At 29.7% G+C, this 17,941-nt stretch overlaps 1 protein-coding gene across 2 annotated transcripts in view; it reads right to left on the reverse strand.

Annotated features, from left to right (window-relative positions):
• Nucleotides 1-10,864: 10,864 nt before the first annotated feature.
• Nucleotides 10,865-17,941, reverse strand: part of Pex13 (peroxisomal biogenesis factor 13) — a 51,216-nt gene continuing 44,139 nt past the window's right edge. Inside the window, exon 6 of one of the 2 annotated variants that reach the window (XM_075369738.1) lies at nt 10,865-16,765. In XM_075369738.1, coding sequence (XP_075225853.1) covers nt 16,671-16,765 — 95 coding nt within the window. In that variant the 3' untranslated portion in view covers nt 10,865-16,670. The remainder of the gene's footprint in view (nt 16,766-17,941) is intronic. The other variant, XM_075369731.1, reaches the window with a different exon arrangement.

Consider the following 17,941-nt stretch of genomic DNA (forward strand, 5'->3'; position numbering starts at 1 on the left):
TATAGTTAGCATTTTAAGCTCTCATACTGTATTTTGTTAGCTCATTTTTTATTGTAACTTTGTTAGCTATAAATAAACAATACTATACAAAGAATTAAATCATGTCATAGTCACATATTATTACATCATATCTAATGCTAAAGAGTGAGCCTTCATGGACAAGATTAATCATGTCTGTGCAGGTCAAAACATGTAGCTGTAAACACAGCTGTGTTATTTGTATTAAGCACTGGATTTAGGAATGAATTAATTTTGTTTAGTCTTAAGTTTGTTAACAGTGCAGTGTCATAATGCTTCGAAATTGTGTAAATACTATGGATGCCTATTGTTATGCAAGTGGTAAGTTTACTGTAAAATTAAATAGAAAAAACATTACACCTTTAATTAAAAAAGCATATCATTTGTACTTTCAGTGTAAAATTGGTGATTAGGATAAGACGTGGGCTCCTCATATAGCATGCACTAATTGTTCTGTATATTTAAGAGGATGGCTGAAACAAGCTTTGCCAGTTGGTGTACCTATGGTTTGACGTGAACCAAAGGATCATGTAACTGATTGTTACAAGTGTCCGGAATTCTAAAAAATCTAAACATACTGTAAAATATCCTTCATTGCAATCTGCTATCAGGCCAGTAACTCACAGTAAAATTATTCCAGATCCTGAGCCACCTGTGAATGTGTTTCAAAAGCAGCGATGAAGAATCAGGCACTGCTGAAGAAGACAACAATAATTTTGATTTTGAATTATCTTCCAATAAGCCACATCTTATATTATAAGGTAATAACTTGGTTAAGGATTTAAATTTATCAAAAAATCAAGCTGTACTGTTAGGATCAAGCACTGCAAGGGCATAAGTGATGAGCACAGGAACGTTTCCACAGACATTTCAGTGATGGAAAGCTGCTATATAGGGAAATGGAATAATAACATTCTAACGAATTACTGTTGGACATTAATTGGATGTGCCCAAGGCTATTTATAAAAGAAAAGCATCAGATAATCATTCTAACACAGAAATGGCCATGCAAAAATTATAAATTTTACATATTTTAACTATTTTGTCCCTAATTTTTTTGAAGTGTAATTTATTTAAAACTAAGGGCGATAGAAAAATTATATTTAGAGATCTATAATGTACGCAAAAAAACAATTCAAGAATTGGTATATCACACTTGGAGAAACATTAAATTTTTTTTTGTCTATCAGTGTAATTATTAACTTCCGATTATAAAAAAATTACTATAAATAATATCTCAATAACAATAAAAAAAAAAAATATCAAAGTTATTAATGAAATAAAATTTTAAGTACTTTTCATTTAAAAAATGTGCCTGTATTTAATAGGCGTACAAGGAAGTCATGTGGTGCCCACATCAGATTTTTTATTGAGCTCATCATTTTTCTACGGTCTTAATTTAGCCCCTAATATGAAGTTCCAAGAGAATCTACAAGGAGTCCTCCCCCAATCATCGGCAATGGGACACCTAAGCAGCCCACCCCTCCTGGATGGGACTGTCCCAACACAGGTCTTCTCCAGGGCACAGGCAACATGTGTTATTTGATGGAGCTGGTCCTGCAGCCACATCCCCTCAAAGAGTGACCCCAAACATTACACAGGAAACACTTGGCCTCTGTTGGACAATCCGCTCGAAGATGACCCGCAACCCCACACTGTCATTGTCATCTAAGTTAATAAAAGAAGTTGAAGAGAGCTGATTGTCAGTAGGTACTGCAATAACAATGGTATTAGATGACATGCTAATGTTTGAGGTTATGTTTTGAATACTGGGTCAATATCTTCTCCTACCTTATCTTCTTCACCAGAATCATTACTATCAATAGTAGATTCAATAGAATAATCTGAAATATCAGAATCACTTCCTTCACAATCTATAAAAGCCGAATCATCACTGGTATTCATTTTCGAAACAAAACAGCTAACCAGCCTACTAAAGAAAACAATAAAATTACAGTGCCTATTTTAAAAACACATTAAACATTTCTAAATAAATGACAATTCAACATGAAATTAACATATTAACGATAAACGCAAGACTTACAACTGACAAACTGTAGCAAGCACACGACTGTAAACAAACAGACCAAATTTCGTAATACTATAAATCACCTACCACTTGGTCAATAGCATTTACTTTTATATCAATAGACTCTGTATAATCTTTTCTGTTCAAATAATTATTAAAAGAGCCAAAAGAGAGCATCACAGACTAGTAACAATTCCTTTTCTAAGAGTCGGTTCAGCTGTCTTTGGCACAAGGACCAGTAGATAAAAGTTGCTTCAATCGACTCTGGCACTTATAGAGTTAACCTACATATACTTTCATCAATAAAAAAGGATAAAATCATAATTTAGTTTTTAAGCCACAAAATTTATAATGAGCTTATTGATTATGTAAACAACTATGGTACACATTTGAAACAACAATTTTATTTTTTACTACCACAATTTTTATTTTTACTACAATAAAAATAAGAAACAATGCTGTCACAAGATGTATTCATTTTAACTCTCAAGGTAAGGCCTGTTACATGAAAAATGAAATAGAAATTAACACAAAAAAACATAAAATTTCTTAATCTGAGTGCGGTATAAATGAACAAGTACGTAGCAATAATGATTTTGAAGACTGATTATGAAAATTATAAAGATAATTAATTTTTATTGAAGAATTGGGCCAAACTGTCATCAGATTGTTGATAGGAAAGTACAACTGAAAACATTTTCAAGTATCTATGTGTATGTAAAAAAATTAAGTTTAACTTAACATACTGTGGACTGGGTTTAAATGACCTTTCATTTACCCTAGTTCTCAGGCATTTAACCCAGCGAGTTGGTCTAGTGGTGAATGTGTCTTTACAAACCAGCTGATTTGGAAGTCGAGAGTTCCAGTATTCAAGTCCTAGTAAAGGCATTACATTTATACGGATTTGAATACCGGTTGTTCTTTGGTGGTTAGGTTTCAATTAACCACATATCTCAGGAATGGTCGAACTGAGACTACAAGACACTTCATTTACACTCATACATATCATCCTCTGAAGTAACATCTGAATGGTAATTCCTGGAGGCTAAATGAAAAGAAAGTTCCCAGGAATTTAATCCAGGATCTTTAAATTTATGAATTTATTTAGAAAAAAAATTATATTTTCACTCACCACTGTCATATATTTCATGAAACTTGCTGAAAATGAGGGGAGGTTCTAGTATTGCTTCAAGGTTGGTACCTCTGAAAGCTGCTGCCTTTATGTAGTGGTACCTGGCAAAACTTACAAATGTACCTTGTTTCTTTTCCAATTTTTTTGCAGCACACACTCTACATGCTCTTGTAGGATATTTTTTCTCTCCAGAACTAATAATAACATCAAGAGCATCTTTCTTTATGTTACCACTCAGTCTATATATGGAGGGGGTCAACAAATGGAGCACATTTGATAGGTTGTAAAGACCTGGAATAACACTGCTAGTGTCTGAATCGGAGTCAGAATCTTGTGAGGTTTCCTTTACTATTGGTGTTCAATTTTTTGCTACAGCCAAAAGAAAGTTCTTTTGTGTAATTTTTTTGGGGGGGTTCAAACAATTGTATATTCTAAATAAATTGAAAAGACCACAATTTAATATGAAGAGAGCCACCTTCTTGTCTTTCTCATAATTGAGAAATATGACAAGTTCTGATCTGCACAATCTACACCTTTCATATGGCTGTTATATTCTAAAATGCATAGACTTGGATATGTTGTCTCCTGTTTTATTTTTTCCCTTTTACCAGTTGTTTTCTGTTGACTACCATGGATTGTTAAAATCATTCTGATCTCCCTTTTATCTTTCAAGTCAACAAGTAGCACATCACCCTTATGGAAAAATGTGACTTTCCCCTTTTTTCAAGTTGTCCAATTTAGTTTTTAAAATGCATGGGTAAACCTCTATTAGCCCTTATTATTCCACAAACTCTGGTTTTATTTTCTAATAACCTTTCAGCAACTGAAACACTATTGCAATAGTTATCGTGGTATACATGATGTAAACCAAGATTATAATAAAGGACAGAAACAATACTTTCTTTCAATCTTTTACCTTCCCCAGTGTATAGTTCCATGTTACAAATATAACCTGTGTCACTTTCACATACCATTCTGACTAATAACCCATATTTAATAATTTTAGCAGGATTGTATGTTTGAAACCACAGTCTACCCTGCCAGTGAATACCCGGCCTTCATCTAAAGACAAATTTTCCACAACCTGTCTGTTATTTCCAGCTTGTTCATCATCACTAAAATGCCAAAACCTCCAAATTTGTTCGAATCTACCTCCGTTCATAAAATGAGCAGAAAAAATTTGTGTTTCAATATAAGAGTCAGTGGCCCAATAGTTTCTAGTATGGTCTTTTTGTACTTGTCCCATTACCAAAAGAAGGCCCAAGAATGCGTTCATTCCATTTGAATTTTAGGTGACTGTCTCTGTACGTAAATAATTTGTTGATGGTACCTGTTTGTTTCATTACACATCACAACAAAAAGATCTTCCCAAAAAATTAGTTCTAAAATATCATTTATATTTTCATTACTAATAGGTAGAACCTTAATACCTGGAATACCCTCAAAGGGTTCTAAATTCGGTAAATTGTCATAACTTTCCATGGATTACCTGAATTTGATTCATCACTCCAACTGGTTGATTCCGATTATGAACTAATATTCAATGGCACTGGCCTTTTACGAGTAGTTTGCTATTGTATAATGCTTCCACTATTACTAGAATCCAAGTCATCTTCTTCACTAGGACAATCTGACAGTATATCATAAAATAATTTGCTTAATTCATTATCTTTGTCGCATTTACAATTTAAATCCATCAACTTGCACGACACCATTTTCAGACTGGCTGTAAATTCCTCTTACACAGCTGATATGAATGATGTCCTCAAGGTCAACTATGAATGGTTATTCATTAGTGAAACACGTGTATAAATGCTCAGAGAATATTCAGTCAAGTCTACAAACCTTTAGAATAAGTTAAAAAATTTAGAATTAATAAGTTCACGAAAAATATATGAGATGGCATGAGAGTTACCAATGTACAAAACTTTGTGATTCTTGTGAACGGTCTTCTGACAAAACAAGACAAATCATGAGAATTCTCGCGACCGGTCTACAATGTGTTAACATATAACTTTTGATTAGTAACGTTTTTTAAAGTTAATTTTTCTTATGGTTGTGCTTATAGTAGTAGTTTCTTATTGTATTATAGTTTTTTATTAAAAAAAAATCTCTTCTGATAAAAAATAGTCCATGGATAAAGCTATAATCCAGCAAAGCTGAAACTGTAAAATACTATTTACATTTTTAAATGTACCAATTTTTAATAAATTTTCATGGTTATTAATTGTGTAGGGAAACAAGAAAAAAAATTTTTTTTGTGGAATCAACAAAATATAGTATTAAAAAAGTATAACAGGAAGTAGTTTCCTCAAGATATTAGGGATGCAAATTCCTGCAGCTGAACATGGAAAAAGATGAATGTGCTAAGCATTCAACTAGAAGTCCTACCATCCTCAGCATGGAAATCTAGCATCATATCTGCAGTGATGAAACTGAAATTGAGAGAAGGGATCAAGGGTAAAGAAAAGGGTGGATGGTAAGAAACGGTAATCTGCCGATAGGAAAGATCAGAGGGTAGTTTACCATCTTGCCTAAGACATTAGATTATGAATTTAGTTCTGCTTTTTTCTCTCTCTGTTGTAAATCACTGTTTTTTTTTTGTTGTAATATAATAATAAATGTATTTGTAAATTTACATGAAATGAATGGTGTTAAGTAATAGTGGAAAACTAGAGAAGACAGAGAAAAAGCGTGAAAGGATGTGACAAGTTTAGACCAAAGAAAATCTTAAAATTTGTTGAAAAACTAACTGCAGATATCATTGTTGAGAATTGCTTCAAATCAATGCTGAATTATTTAGCACAGAATATTTGAAATTACATGATAAAGAAAAACATTCATATCTATTAAATCACAAGCATGTGCTAAATATGTGGCTTAAATCAAATGCTTGTGATTTAATTAAATCAAATGGCTTAAATCACAAGCATTTGATTTAAGCCATTTGTTACGCTTGTAAAGCCATTACTTTAAGTAGCACTATCAGGTAATTATAACATGAAACTCGTATTTAGTGAAAAATGCACTATAGATATTTTTCAAAACTTTTAAATATATATTTAAGTAATTGAAAACTATGCAGATGTAAAAAAAATAGGCTGGTAATATAATTAAAAAAAAAAAAAAAATGGTCAAAATCCAAACAGCAGCGTGTAAAAAAGTAAATTTAAATGTTTCTGTTTATTGTTATCAAAATTTGACTGAAGATAATATTAATAACTTTCCTTGGCAGGACATCTGTTATAACAAAAAGAAATTATTAAAACTATAAAATGGTTTTTAAATAAGAATTTCTTCATCTAAAATTTGGTAAACCTTCCAGTAATACGTATCACACTTATGACAACATTTAAATTCAGACCTCAGTGGATGAATGGGTAAAATTACAGTTACAGAAATCTTTTGAAATCTACCATAGAAAGACTTCTAATGCTGTAAGGTTGCATGTATGAATCTCAACTTCCAAACATTAATAAATGTAGATTGGTTATAGAAAAAAAGTATTGGCTTTAAAATATTTATATCAAACCTGATTCACTATTATTGCCAGCTGACAGAATTAATCCTTACATTACTACACGAATACTAATGAGTTTCACATGTACACAACATGAGGTGAGACTAGGTGGGTTGATCATGAAATTTGTTTATTAAAAATTATTTTAAACCTATAACAAAAAAAAGAAAATCAAATTTTATGGTGACAGTAGTGTGAATTAAGATACAAAATATATTTATGAGAAAAATATTTCTTGCATAGAGAAGAAATCAATTGTCAGGTCACAATTTCATTCTGAGTAACCCGGGGTGGGGGGCGGGGGGTAGAAAGGACATTTTTAGCACTTGTTTTCGTTTGTTGATTGTTTGCCAAATGAGGCTTTTGAAGGAAAAGTTTACATTGATTCATTACATCTTTGACGTTTCCAGTTTGGATATAATTCTGAAAATGAATGTCAAAAACATCACTAGTTTGGATTTGTCATTTTAATCAGGAAGATTTATTTCTTTGACTACATAAGGAACCATAGCTTTAGTGGTCTTTCTTTTTTCAAAGGAAATGAATGGTTCCTTATAAAAGCCTTATTTGGCAATCAACAACAGAAAACAAGTGCTAAAAAAGTCAAGACATTAGAAGAGTTGCATAATTTACAAATTCCACTATTTGAAAATCAGCAAAAAGAAGAAATTTAAGTTAAATTTTTGACATAATTCCTTGAAATTTTTTTTGTTATTGCAGGGCTTTTCATTACCTTTAACAATTTAATTTAAGGAGAAACAATTATGTGCCAGTTAACTTTATAACATTTTCAATTATTCTTATATACTACCTCATAGCATACTTACTCTGTCAGTAGACCATACAAAAAAGAATATTTTAAAGATTAAATTTTTTTATATCTCTTGGATAAGATATACTCCATTTGATTATTGATTTAAGGCTAGAATCAAAGGCAAAAAATGAGTTTAGTTGCATGCATAGCTGTAAATTGATTTCTTAATTTTCCACTTGAAAGTGCCACCAGCAAAGATTCTGATTCCTGAACAAAAACCCTTCTGGTTTTGCAGTTTGGGAAATATGAATTTGTAGTTACAGTTAATTTCAATAACATTCATCGATGTCATAATAATTTGAAATGACCAGATGTCTGTGTAAAGGCAAGAATGCGGGATGCCTGAAGAAAATTTTAAACATATCAGGGAATCTTACCACACAGTCCTAAAAAATCTGTTAGGAAGGCCAATCATGAATCAGCAATACCAGTATAGAATGTTTTAAGGAAACATTTATAGCTGTTACTGGCTTTGAAGCTTAAGACTATGCAATGCATGCTGAATTTGTGATTAAAATGTTACAGCATGAAGATGAAAACTTTCTTGATCATACTGCATTTGGTAATGAGTCAACATTTCATCTTAATGTAAAAGTTAACATACTAATGTTTGTATCTGTGGATCAGAAAATCCCAATGAACTCTTACAATTAAAAGGGACTTCCCAAAATTAAATGTTTTCTTGTAGTATCCTGATAACAAGTTTATGGACCTTTTCTTCTCTTGCTGAAGCAAGTATAACAGTGGTTGCTTATTTGAATATGTTGCATACATGGCTCTTTCCTACACTGCAAGAGAGACGAACAGAATTTTTTTGGCAACAAGATGCTGCGCTTCCTCATTGCCATAACTCTGTACACGATTGGTTGAATGACATTTTACCCGTAAGCTCAATTGATCGGCGCAGACCTGATGATAGAATTTACTTGCAGTGGTTTACAAGGTCATCCAATCTAACCCATGCGATTTTTTCCTTTGGGATTTTATAAAGGATTTTGTGTATGTGCCTCCATTACCTACTGATCTATCTGATTTGAGACACAGGATTGAAGCAGCTGTCGCTTCCATTACTCCAGTCATGTCGATTAACGTATGGGATGAACAACTCTCCTATGGGTAGGGTATACGCTGGATGTGTGCCACACAGTGAAAGGAGCTCCACATTGAACAGTCGTAGGAAAAAATTGTAACAGTTTCTCTTTCATTTTATTTGCGATTCATTACTCTAAGTCAAAATTAAGAGATATAAATAGCTTTAAAACTCGATACCCTTTACTATACGATTCGTATGTTATTTGATACATCACCACTGATTTCTCTGAAATTAAAAAATTTTTGCTGGTATTCTGACTAAACAAATCCTCAGATTTTAAGCATTTGGGAACCCTGGTTACCAAATTTAAAACAAAGAAATGATCCAGTATGTAATGATTACAATACAATAGTTAAGTTTGGCAATTTCTTTTAAAAATTAAACTAGTCTAATAAAAAAAAAAATTGTGTAACATCAATGAAATTATACAGTTTCTAACTGATTTTATAGCAAAAATTAATTTCAAAAAATTATAAAAGATATAATTTTTATATTATAACCAATATTGTATACTTCTTAAAAAGATGACATAAAATATGAGGGTCATTCAATAATTATACAAACATTTTTATTGAAGGAAAAACTAGAAATGCAGGTAATTGAAATGTTTGTAAGTGTTAGTTGGCAACCTTGCGAAGAGAGTTAGTCAGCTGTTTTATTAATATTTACGTAAACATAATCTCTAAAGTCTTAGTTATGATGGCCTGTTCACTCGAAGAAAGTACTTTTGAAGAACAGCGTTCTGTGATTGATTTTTACTTTCGAAAAGTTACAACCGTCAAAAATATTCTCTCTGATGAACAATATTAAAAGTAAATATTCTCTCGGATGTACTTGTATGAACTGTGCAAATTTTTATGCGTGGGTGGAATAATTTAAAAGTCACAAAGTTTAAAAGTTGGAAAAGGCACAAAAGTGTGATCGATGAGTACCACTCCGGGCATCCAGTAACAGTGTCGACCTTGGCATTAGATTCTTGTATTGATTTACTAATCCAAGAAGACCGACGACTTACAGTTGAACAAATTGGTGAAAAATGTCGATTAAGTAGAAAATGTATCTTTAGTGATATCTCGACATTCCATGGTTTGACAGAATTTAAGAAACTCTTTTACTAGGGTTTTGTAGTTTACTTCTTTTATTTGTAGCCTAAGAATCCTTTTACCAACCTAACAAACGATTTCTTGCAGCTAATTTCTTTTGGTTAAATTTCTTTCAAAAGCAGGGTTGTGAATTTTTGCAAAAATAAGTCTAGTAAACTTACTCTCTTTTAAGAATGGATTCACTGAATTGTAGAAAATGTTCAAAGTCTACCTTTTTTATCCATGATATTTATACAATTTTTCATCAATCATAACTTGATGTAAAGTGGAGGAAGAAGATCCTCTCAGATCTGATGAGAAGATTTTTTTTTTGATCACCTGGTTCAAAATAAATCCTTTTTACTCAAATTGTTTTTTACAAATTGCTATTGTGTTGCTCTAATATCCCATTAACATAAAACAGCAATATTTTATTAATTCATTTTGAAGGCGCATTAATTATAAGAGCATCATAGCTATGACACTCTAATACCTACTTCAGAATAACATCTATGTTATCATATGTTTCTTTCACCAAAACTAAATAAGCAACTTATATAGATGACTTCTTGTTTCAATTGTGGTGCAAAATTGCTTTTAGGCTATATTTAGATTAAATCAGTAAAAAAGGTGACATTTCTACAAGATTATGGTGGATAAATTGTAGTTAATATATTGATATCAAAACTTACACTAAAAGAATCCTCTATTTTTAAAACACTGAAAAAGTAACATTTCTTTTTTAAAAGAATATTCCATCTGCCAATAGATTCCACTTGTGATCTAGAATTGAGAATTTCAATCTGTTTTGATAGGCCCAAGTCACACACCAAATCATTTTGACTGATAAGACAGGATTCACTGAATGCCTGAGGATTATAAGTGTTCTCAGAAAGATCTGATTTTAACAAATTTGTATTTTATCACCATTACTAGACTCCATTTCAATTTTCTGTAAAGATATCATCTGCTCTTTACATAAAATTTCTTTAATTTTTTGGTAGGTTCATGCCATACCATGGAGTAGCAAATGGCATGAAGCTACTGTAGCCTTTCATTCACTGAATGAGTTACATTACACCTTACACAGCAAACATGAGGAGCTCATTTTTTATTTTGACGTCTATCTTAAAATGAAAATACAAAAAGAATAAGTTTTTTTAATTAATTTGTTACAGATCTACCTCGTGACTTTAAAACAAGACATTTACGTACAAAATCTGAAGTGAAAAATTAACATTCTATAAGTAAACTATAATTAAAAACATTATAATAATTATGATCATACTGAACAAAGACTGTCTCTCAACTAGGAGTAACCAAAATTAAAGACAACTTTTCAGTACCCCACTATTATCCTACAGAGTTGCCAACTGTGATGTAGTTAAAATACTAAAATACTGTACTGTAATTCCTGATAAATTAACACAAAAATGTGTCATGATGTTACTTTCTTAATGAGTGATATTTTAATTACAAATAAATGAGTAAAATGTCTGTGTACTAATACACTGTTAAACAGTGTTAAAAGATAATTTTTTCAAGTTAATTTTTCAAATAAAATCTAGTTTATAGTTAAGCCTTCTTTATTTTTTAATTTTAGTACTCATATTACAAACAAATTGTCACTAAGTCATTATGCCTATTTCAATAGTGCTTGTCTTACTAGAGAACAGGATAATAAAAACTGTATAATAAATTCAAAACTAGACTAGCATCATGTACTAAATCAAAAATGATTATGTTAAATTTTATTTTTAGAATTTCTCAGTATTTATAAAACTGGTGCAAGACAACTGTTAAAATTAATTTAAACTTCTTCAATTTTCCAGAAAGAGAAAGTATTTAGACATAATAAAAATTTGTCAAAATTTATTCCTTGAATTTTTAAAATTTTTTCCTTAAAAAAAAGAAAAAATAACACACATGTGCCAGTCTGCTATTATTCAATTCATGTGAAATAATTTTTACTGAAACATTAAATGACAATACAAAAAAGTAATCTAAAACCAGTTCACAGTAACCACTAAAGATATATACAAAAAGGGTTAAACAAAGAAATTAAATCATGGGAAAAAAATAAATCTCTCTACACCTATATTTAATGCCAAACTATCTCCATTTAAAAAGATTTTATTAACCTTCTTTCATCCCTTTTTTTACAAATAGATATTTAACACAATCCAAAATTAAAACATTGAGATCAATATCTAAAACTATTAATACATGTACTTTACCCATAATTTTGTTTAGTGTCACCATAATTTTGTTTTAAATTATTTTTTTAAACTTATAATAATAAATGCTAGACTATTTTAAAAATTTTTGCTGATGTCAATAATACAATTATGCACTGGTTCATTTAATAAAAGATAAATAAACATTAACTGACAGAAGTAGGCAGTACGTATAATTTAAAATTTTAATATATTTCATTTTTCACCAACAAATACACATTTGAAAAGATATATACTATAACACCATCAATGAATTTTACTTTATATTATTTTATATATATATATATACATAATTAAAAATAGAATATACACCACAAACTATAGCAATAAACAACAATTTTGTTTTTGGTTTTTTTTTTAACTTTTGTAACTTATTGCTAGCTAACTAGTTACATTAACAGTAAGATTTTTTTTTGAAATTCTACATTTTCCAAATAAATATTATTAACATTAAAGAACAAATTAATCCAATCAAACATATATATTTTAATTTATGATTCTGTTAACATCAGCTTAGCATATACATTTTGCAGCTGATGTTACAATCTAATGAAAGATCATTTAAATCTTATTAGTTATATAATATGTACCTTTTTTATATTGAATACAATACTGAAGAAATGGTTACAAATTTTTTACTTAATGAACAAAAATATGGAGTTAAGTAATTAAATATTAGTTAAGTAATTATGTAAGTCACTAAGCTGGGCTCATTTTATCAAATTAAAAAGGGAATGTATTCATAAACATAAAATAAATTAACACATTCACTGCTGATGACGCCACAGTGGCATCATAAAGCAGGAATTGCTCCATGCACATGATGCCACCTATGTGTCAAGGATAAGGCATTCTATTCACTCCCAATCTTTTTAGCAACCAGTAAGGGCTTTGTTGTAGTGTAACAGCATGGAGAAAGGATTCTTTGATTTGTTTGTTGTTATAAATGTAGATGCTTTGTTCAATGTAGATCAATTTTTTTGCAACTTCTTGGAAATTGTTTTACAGAAAATCAGTTAGTACAATTTTTAAAAATACTTTTTTCTTTTTTAAAAATAAAAAAAAACAAAAAAATTACTTTTTTATTATTAGACTTGTATCATAGTAAAGCATAAAAAAGCCTAGTTTATTTATAAAATTACTCATCATATTTTTATTATCATTTTATGAAATCTATTTTTGACATGATCTTGCAGAAACTTTTCAAAGTATAATACAATATGCTTTCATTTTGAAAGCAAATTTTATTTAAATTTTCATTTCTTATTTAATTATGCATAATTATATTCTAATTGGTTCAGATTTTTCTTAATATATGAGAAAAATTAAAATGAAAAAAATCAATTTAATTATATTAAATTTGACTAAAAAATATATAGTAAATATATAGAAACTTTTTCTGTTTGGGAAATTAAATAATAATCCTTTCAGTAAATTATAACCTAATAAAGATTGCTCTAACAATATTAAAACCATACATTTTAAAAACCGCTGAATAATATCAAAGTACAAATGGAAAAATATGTGCCAAGAAGCAATGTAATAGGCGGGTTGTAGAGCTGTAGGAGTAATTTATATGCAGTTTTAAGATTACAAAATTGAAGACTTAAAAAAAACTAGCTACATATAAGTTAGTGTTATAAACTAATACAATTTATTAAAAAAAAATAAATAAATAATCAGCACAGCAGGTAGGTAGAGAAAAAAATTCAGCAGTGCATGTTAAATGAACACATTCAATTAACACATATTCTGTATGTGTAAACTACATACAAATCAGGAAAGTAAAATAAAGCTGAGATTGTCAGCTGCATTTCAAAATACAACTTAAGAAGCAGTATAACTGAATATTTATATCAATATAATTCATAATAGCATACTAGAAGTGGAAAAGTATAAAGACCAGAAAAAAGACATTTTTGATTTAGGTTTAACCAAGTGCAAAAAGTAAACTGAACTAATGAAAAATGGAAGATAATGTTTTTATTGGACAAGAGAGAGGTGATGGACAGGGACAGTGGGTTCCTTACATAAGAAAATTTTTAGATGATTTATATATGAATTGCTGGCTCATATGCTTTCAATACTTAAGTGTCCAGTAAATAAATTTATGCAGAAGCTTTATTAGTGACAGATGACTCTCCACTCTGTATAACAATAGCAAGTGTGATGATGTCAGCAAAACCTTTTACAAGATACTCTCTGGATCAAAAAATTATAGTATTAAAAAAAATAAAATATAAAAAGAATTAGTGAATAAATTGACAAATATGGTAGGATGTACTTGATTCTGAAATATAATGCCATACCTTTTGTTAATTAACAAACCTTCAGGAACTAACGCCAAAAATTTAATATGACTACTGGTGCGTAGTATTTTATACAACGGTGACAAATTTTAGTACGTATTGCATGCATTTTAATATAAATCAAAGATACTTAACCTGTTAACACGTAAGGGTGCCAAACAGCACACGCAATTTTTTGTTCTCTACAAGCCTTAATTTCAGAGGTGCTGTTAGTAAAATAAAATTTTAATGGTTTGTTACGTTATTAACAGAGGATAGATAAGAATAATAATTAGATATGGCTATCATAGCTGTTATGTCTAATAACACAAAGAAAAATGATTCAGCGATACACCTTGAAAAGTGAATTTTTGAATATTTCTACTGCAACATCACTATTTAAAAATAACTGGGAAAATCTTTCCTAGATCATTCACAAAATAACCTTTTTATTATTAATTTTTTTACATTACATGTGACACTGATTCGCAATGGTGGTTTTCAGGTCTCTGAATGTGAAATATTGATAAACTAGAAGATGAGGTTCTTGCTCCTCCTGTTAAATCCACATTTATTGAAGCAGCTGATCCTATGGTACATTCAGATGAAGATTCAGCTGATGAAGACGATGATGGACTGATAAATAACTTGAACAAATGTCAGCTACTCACTGGAGCTGAAGTAGTTTATTCTGATTTGCGGATAATTGGAGCCAATGAGTCTATTGGCTTTGTATTTGATATCACAGCTGTTAGTCAACAGTAATGATTCAGATAGCCCTTCTCTTTCAAATCATAATAATGATGGAAATATTACTTCAATGTCCTGTCTTTCTAGTATGCCTAAAGCATCACCACACAAAAAACAAAAAAAAAATTGTTTCAAGAACGTGGTAAATGACGTAATGGGGTACAACATAGTCTTTCCACTAAGTAATTATACTAATATTGTGAAATGTTGCATGTGATATTTTCAAATTATTTTTCAAATGATGAGGTGCTAAATATATTGGGAAGTGAGACTAACCATTATGCCCTTTTCATAAGTAACCTGAATCCTTTCATTACCAAGTAAGAAATAAAAGTATTTCTTGGTATACTAATATTGTGTTTGGTAACAATATACTGCCAGGAAAACGTCGATACTGGGGAAAAAGTTCTGATATGAGAAATGAACTTGTGTATGGGTCAATGATAAGAGATTGGTTTCTGTCAATAAATCAGTTTATTCACTCTATAAATAATGAAGACTTGTTGCAAATGGGAAAATTTTGCCCTCTTGTAAATCTTTTAAAAAAGAGGTTAGCAAACATTTTACAAAAAAAAAAAAAATATGATGATGAATGTGAATAATGATATTCCACATAATAAAAGAGTTGTATACTCAATTCTAAACAAAGACAATGAGAACGCCTTGCAGTATGGCAATTGTGGCTCGTGCCCAGCAAGGAAGTATAAGCCCCTTGTGATGATAAGCGATACTCACTGAATTTTTATGCTAATTTTTACAAACGGCTTCAATAAATAATAAAAAGACTTTTTGATAGTGAAAATAACATAATGAAAGGATATTAATAATAAAAAAATGAAAGTGTTACAAAAAATTAATTTAGGCTTTAACAGGTTAAAAGAGATTAAAAGACTGGTAAAATTTTATTGTTTAATAAGAAATTTTCCCACCTGACCAAATGATGGCTGTATCATCAAAATTATATATGTAGAGTATAATTAATAAAATAATCAAAATTTCAAGTGATAATGTATTTTTAATATTTAAAAACAATAAATTTTAGGTCCCATATAACCAAATGATGTTTGTACCATCAAAATTAAATGGAATCCAATGTATAATTACTAAAATAATCAAAATTTTTAATAAAAAGTTTTGATTAGTTCATAAAAAATGTTGACTTAGTTCGACATTCCAACATGACATAGGTACTTGCACATTGTATTTATATAACATTCTGCCATGATTCCAATAATCTCAGAAAGTATGAACTTTTCATGAAATCTACAACATATGCAAGACACAAATTAAGGAATAGAAAGTAAAAAAATTGTACTTAATTACACCTTTGCACTTAAAACATACAAAAAATATCAAACCTGTTGTAAAAAATTATAATAATGCAATTTCCTGAAGGTTAACTGCAATAAAAAAAAAATTTAGTTGTTAAATAAATCCCAGTTAGGATTAATTTTCCTGATATCGTGTCAATATGTGTAAATTATAAATTGCATACAATATTCTTTTTTTAACACAAAGTTGAAAAGACAGTAACCATAAAAATTCATTTAGAAAATGAAAAGGAAATGTTTTCTGAATATAATAAAGTTGACTAACATTTGCTTAACTTAATTCCTCTTTTTTAGATTTTTCATTATTTGAAGAATGTGTTACACATCAAGTTTATGCTCGTTTGGTAAAGAAGAATTAGGAATGTTTTGAAACATTTTAATTTGGTGTAGGAACTGTTGGAAAATCTGTACTACTTTCAGAATCACAAGCCATATTCATATCTTGATTTATAGATGCTGCAGTCACAGTATCTGTAACAAAGAATTTTTTCTAAGTAATCTAATACAAGTATATTTCATACAATTATGAATTAATAAATTTAATAGATCTAAATTTAGGGATTTCTACAATAAATGAAAAATTTATTCCTGTAATCTGTTACAGATTGGTTTGAATACAATTTATTCAAAATGCACTCCTTTTGGGTGCTGAACAGTTTTTAAATTTTTTTAGCCTTCATGCTCAAGGAGGTTTATAATATTTTAGTTGTTTAAGAAAAAATGATGTTTCTAAAACGTCTGGTAAACATTTCAATTTTTTATTTGTTTTATTCATTAAAAATGAAATTTATTTATACATATTTTTAAAGCGTTAGAAATATTTAAAAATCATAATATTTTAATTTTCCAAAATAAAAAATAAATCTATTTTCAAAAATAATGTAATTCTTATTATATTAAGATTATAAAAAAAAAGTTTACATAATGATGTGACAAAAAAGTGCATTAAATGACGAGCAAACCCATAAAGGTTTAAGTTTGGATCAGTTAATTATGAGAGTCCTTCAATAATTAAAGAGACCAATAACTAGAAAAATTATTATCTATTTAATGACCATGAAACCAACACTACTTTTTAACACGTTCCTGGATACATTTAGGTGCTCGTCCCATCTTCCTGTGGGTTTTCTTATTCTAGTAGTAAAGAAATGTTCAACTTGGTGTCTGAGCTGTTATTGTACTGCATTCTTGACCTCCTCATTGTTACCAAACTTGATGCCATGTAAAAATAGTATTCACTGTTGATTGTATTTTAATCTTCCAAATAATTGCAATAAATTGGACCTTTACAGTCCCAAAACACTGTTAGCATCACTTTACTAGCCAACACATAAGTTTTGAATGTTTTCCTAGCATAAGAACTGGGATGTGTCCATTCCATACTCAGACATTTCAATTCAGGCTTAAAATGATGAGCCCAAGTTTCATCACAATTCACTATGCAATCTAAAATAACATAATTTTTACCCTTCGCTAATTCAGCTCATTATGGATGATGCAATGGGCAGTGCCAATATTCACTCTACACATGAATATTTAGCAAATTCTCAAATTTTTATGCATCTCTCCTTGCTAATAAGATTATTAATGCAAGGTTGCAAAGCTCAATCAAAACTTCCAATGGTCTTCTGCTAAAATGAAAGTCAG

The sequence above is a fragment of the Lycorma delicatula genome, chromosome 1, assembly GCF_047948215.1.
Source record: "Lycorma delicatula isolate Av1 chromosome 1, ASM4794821v1, whole genome shotgun sequence".
NCBI classification, from domain to species: Eukaryota; Metazoa; Arthropoda; class Insecta; order Hemiptera; family Fulgoridae; genus Lycorma; species Lycorma delicatula.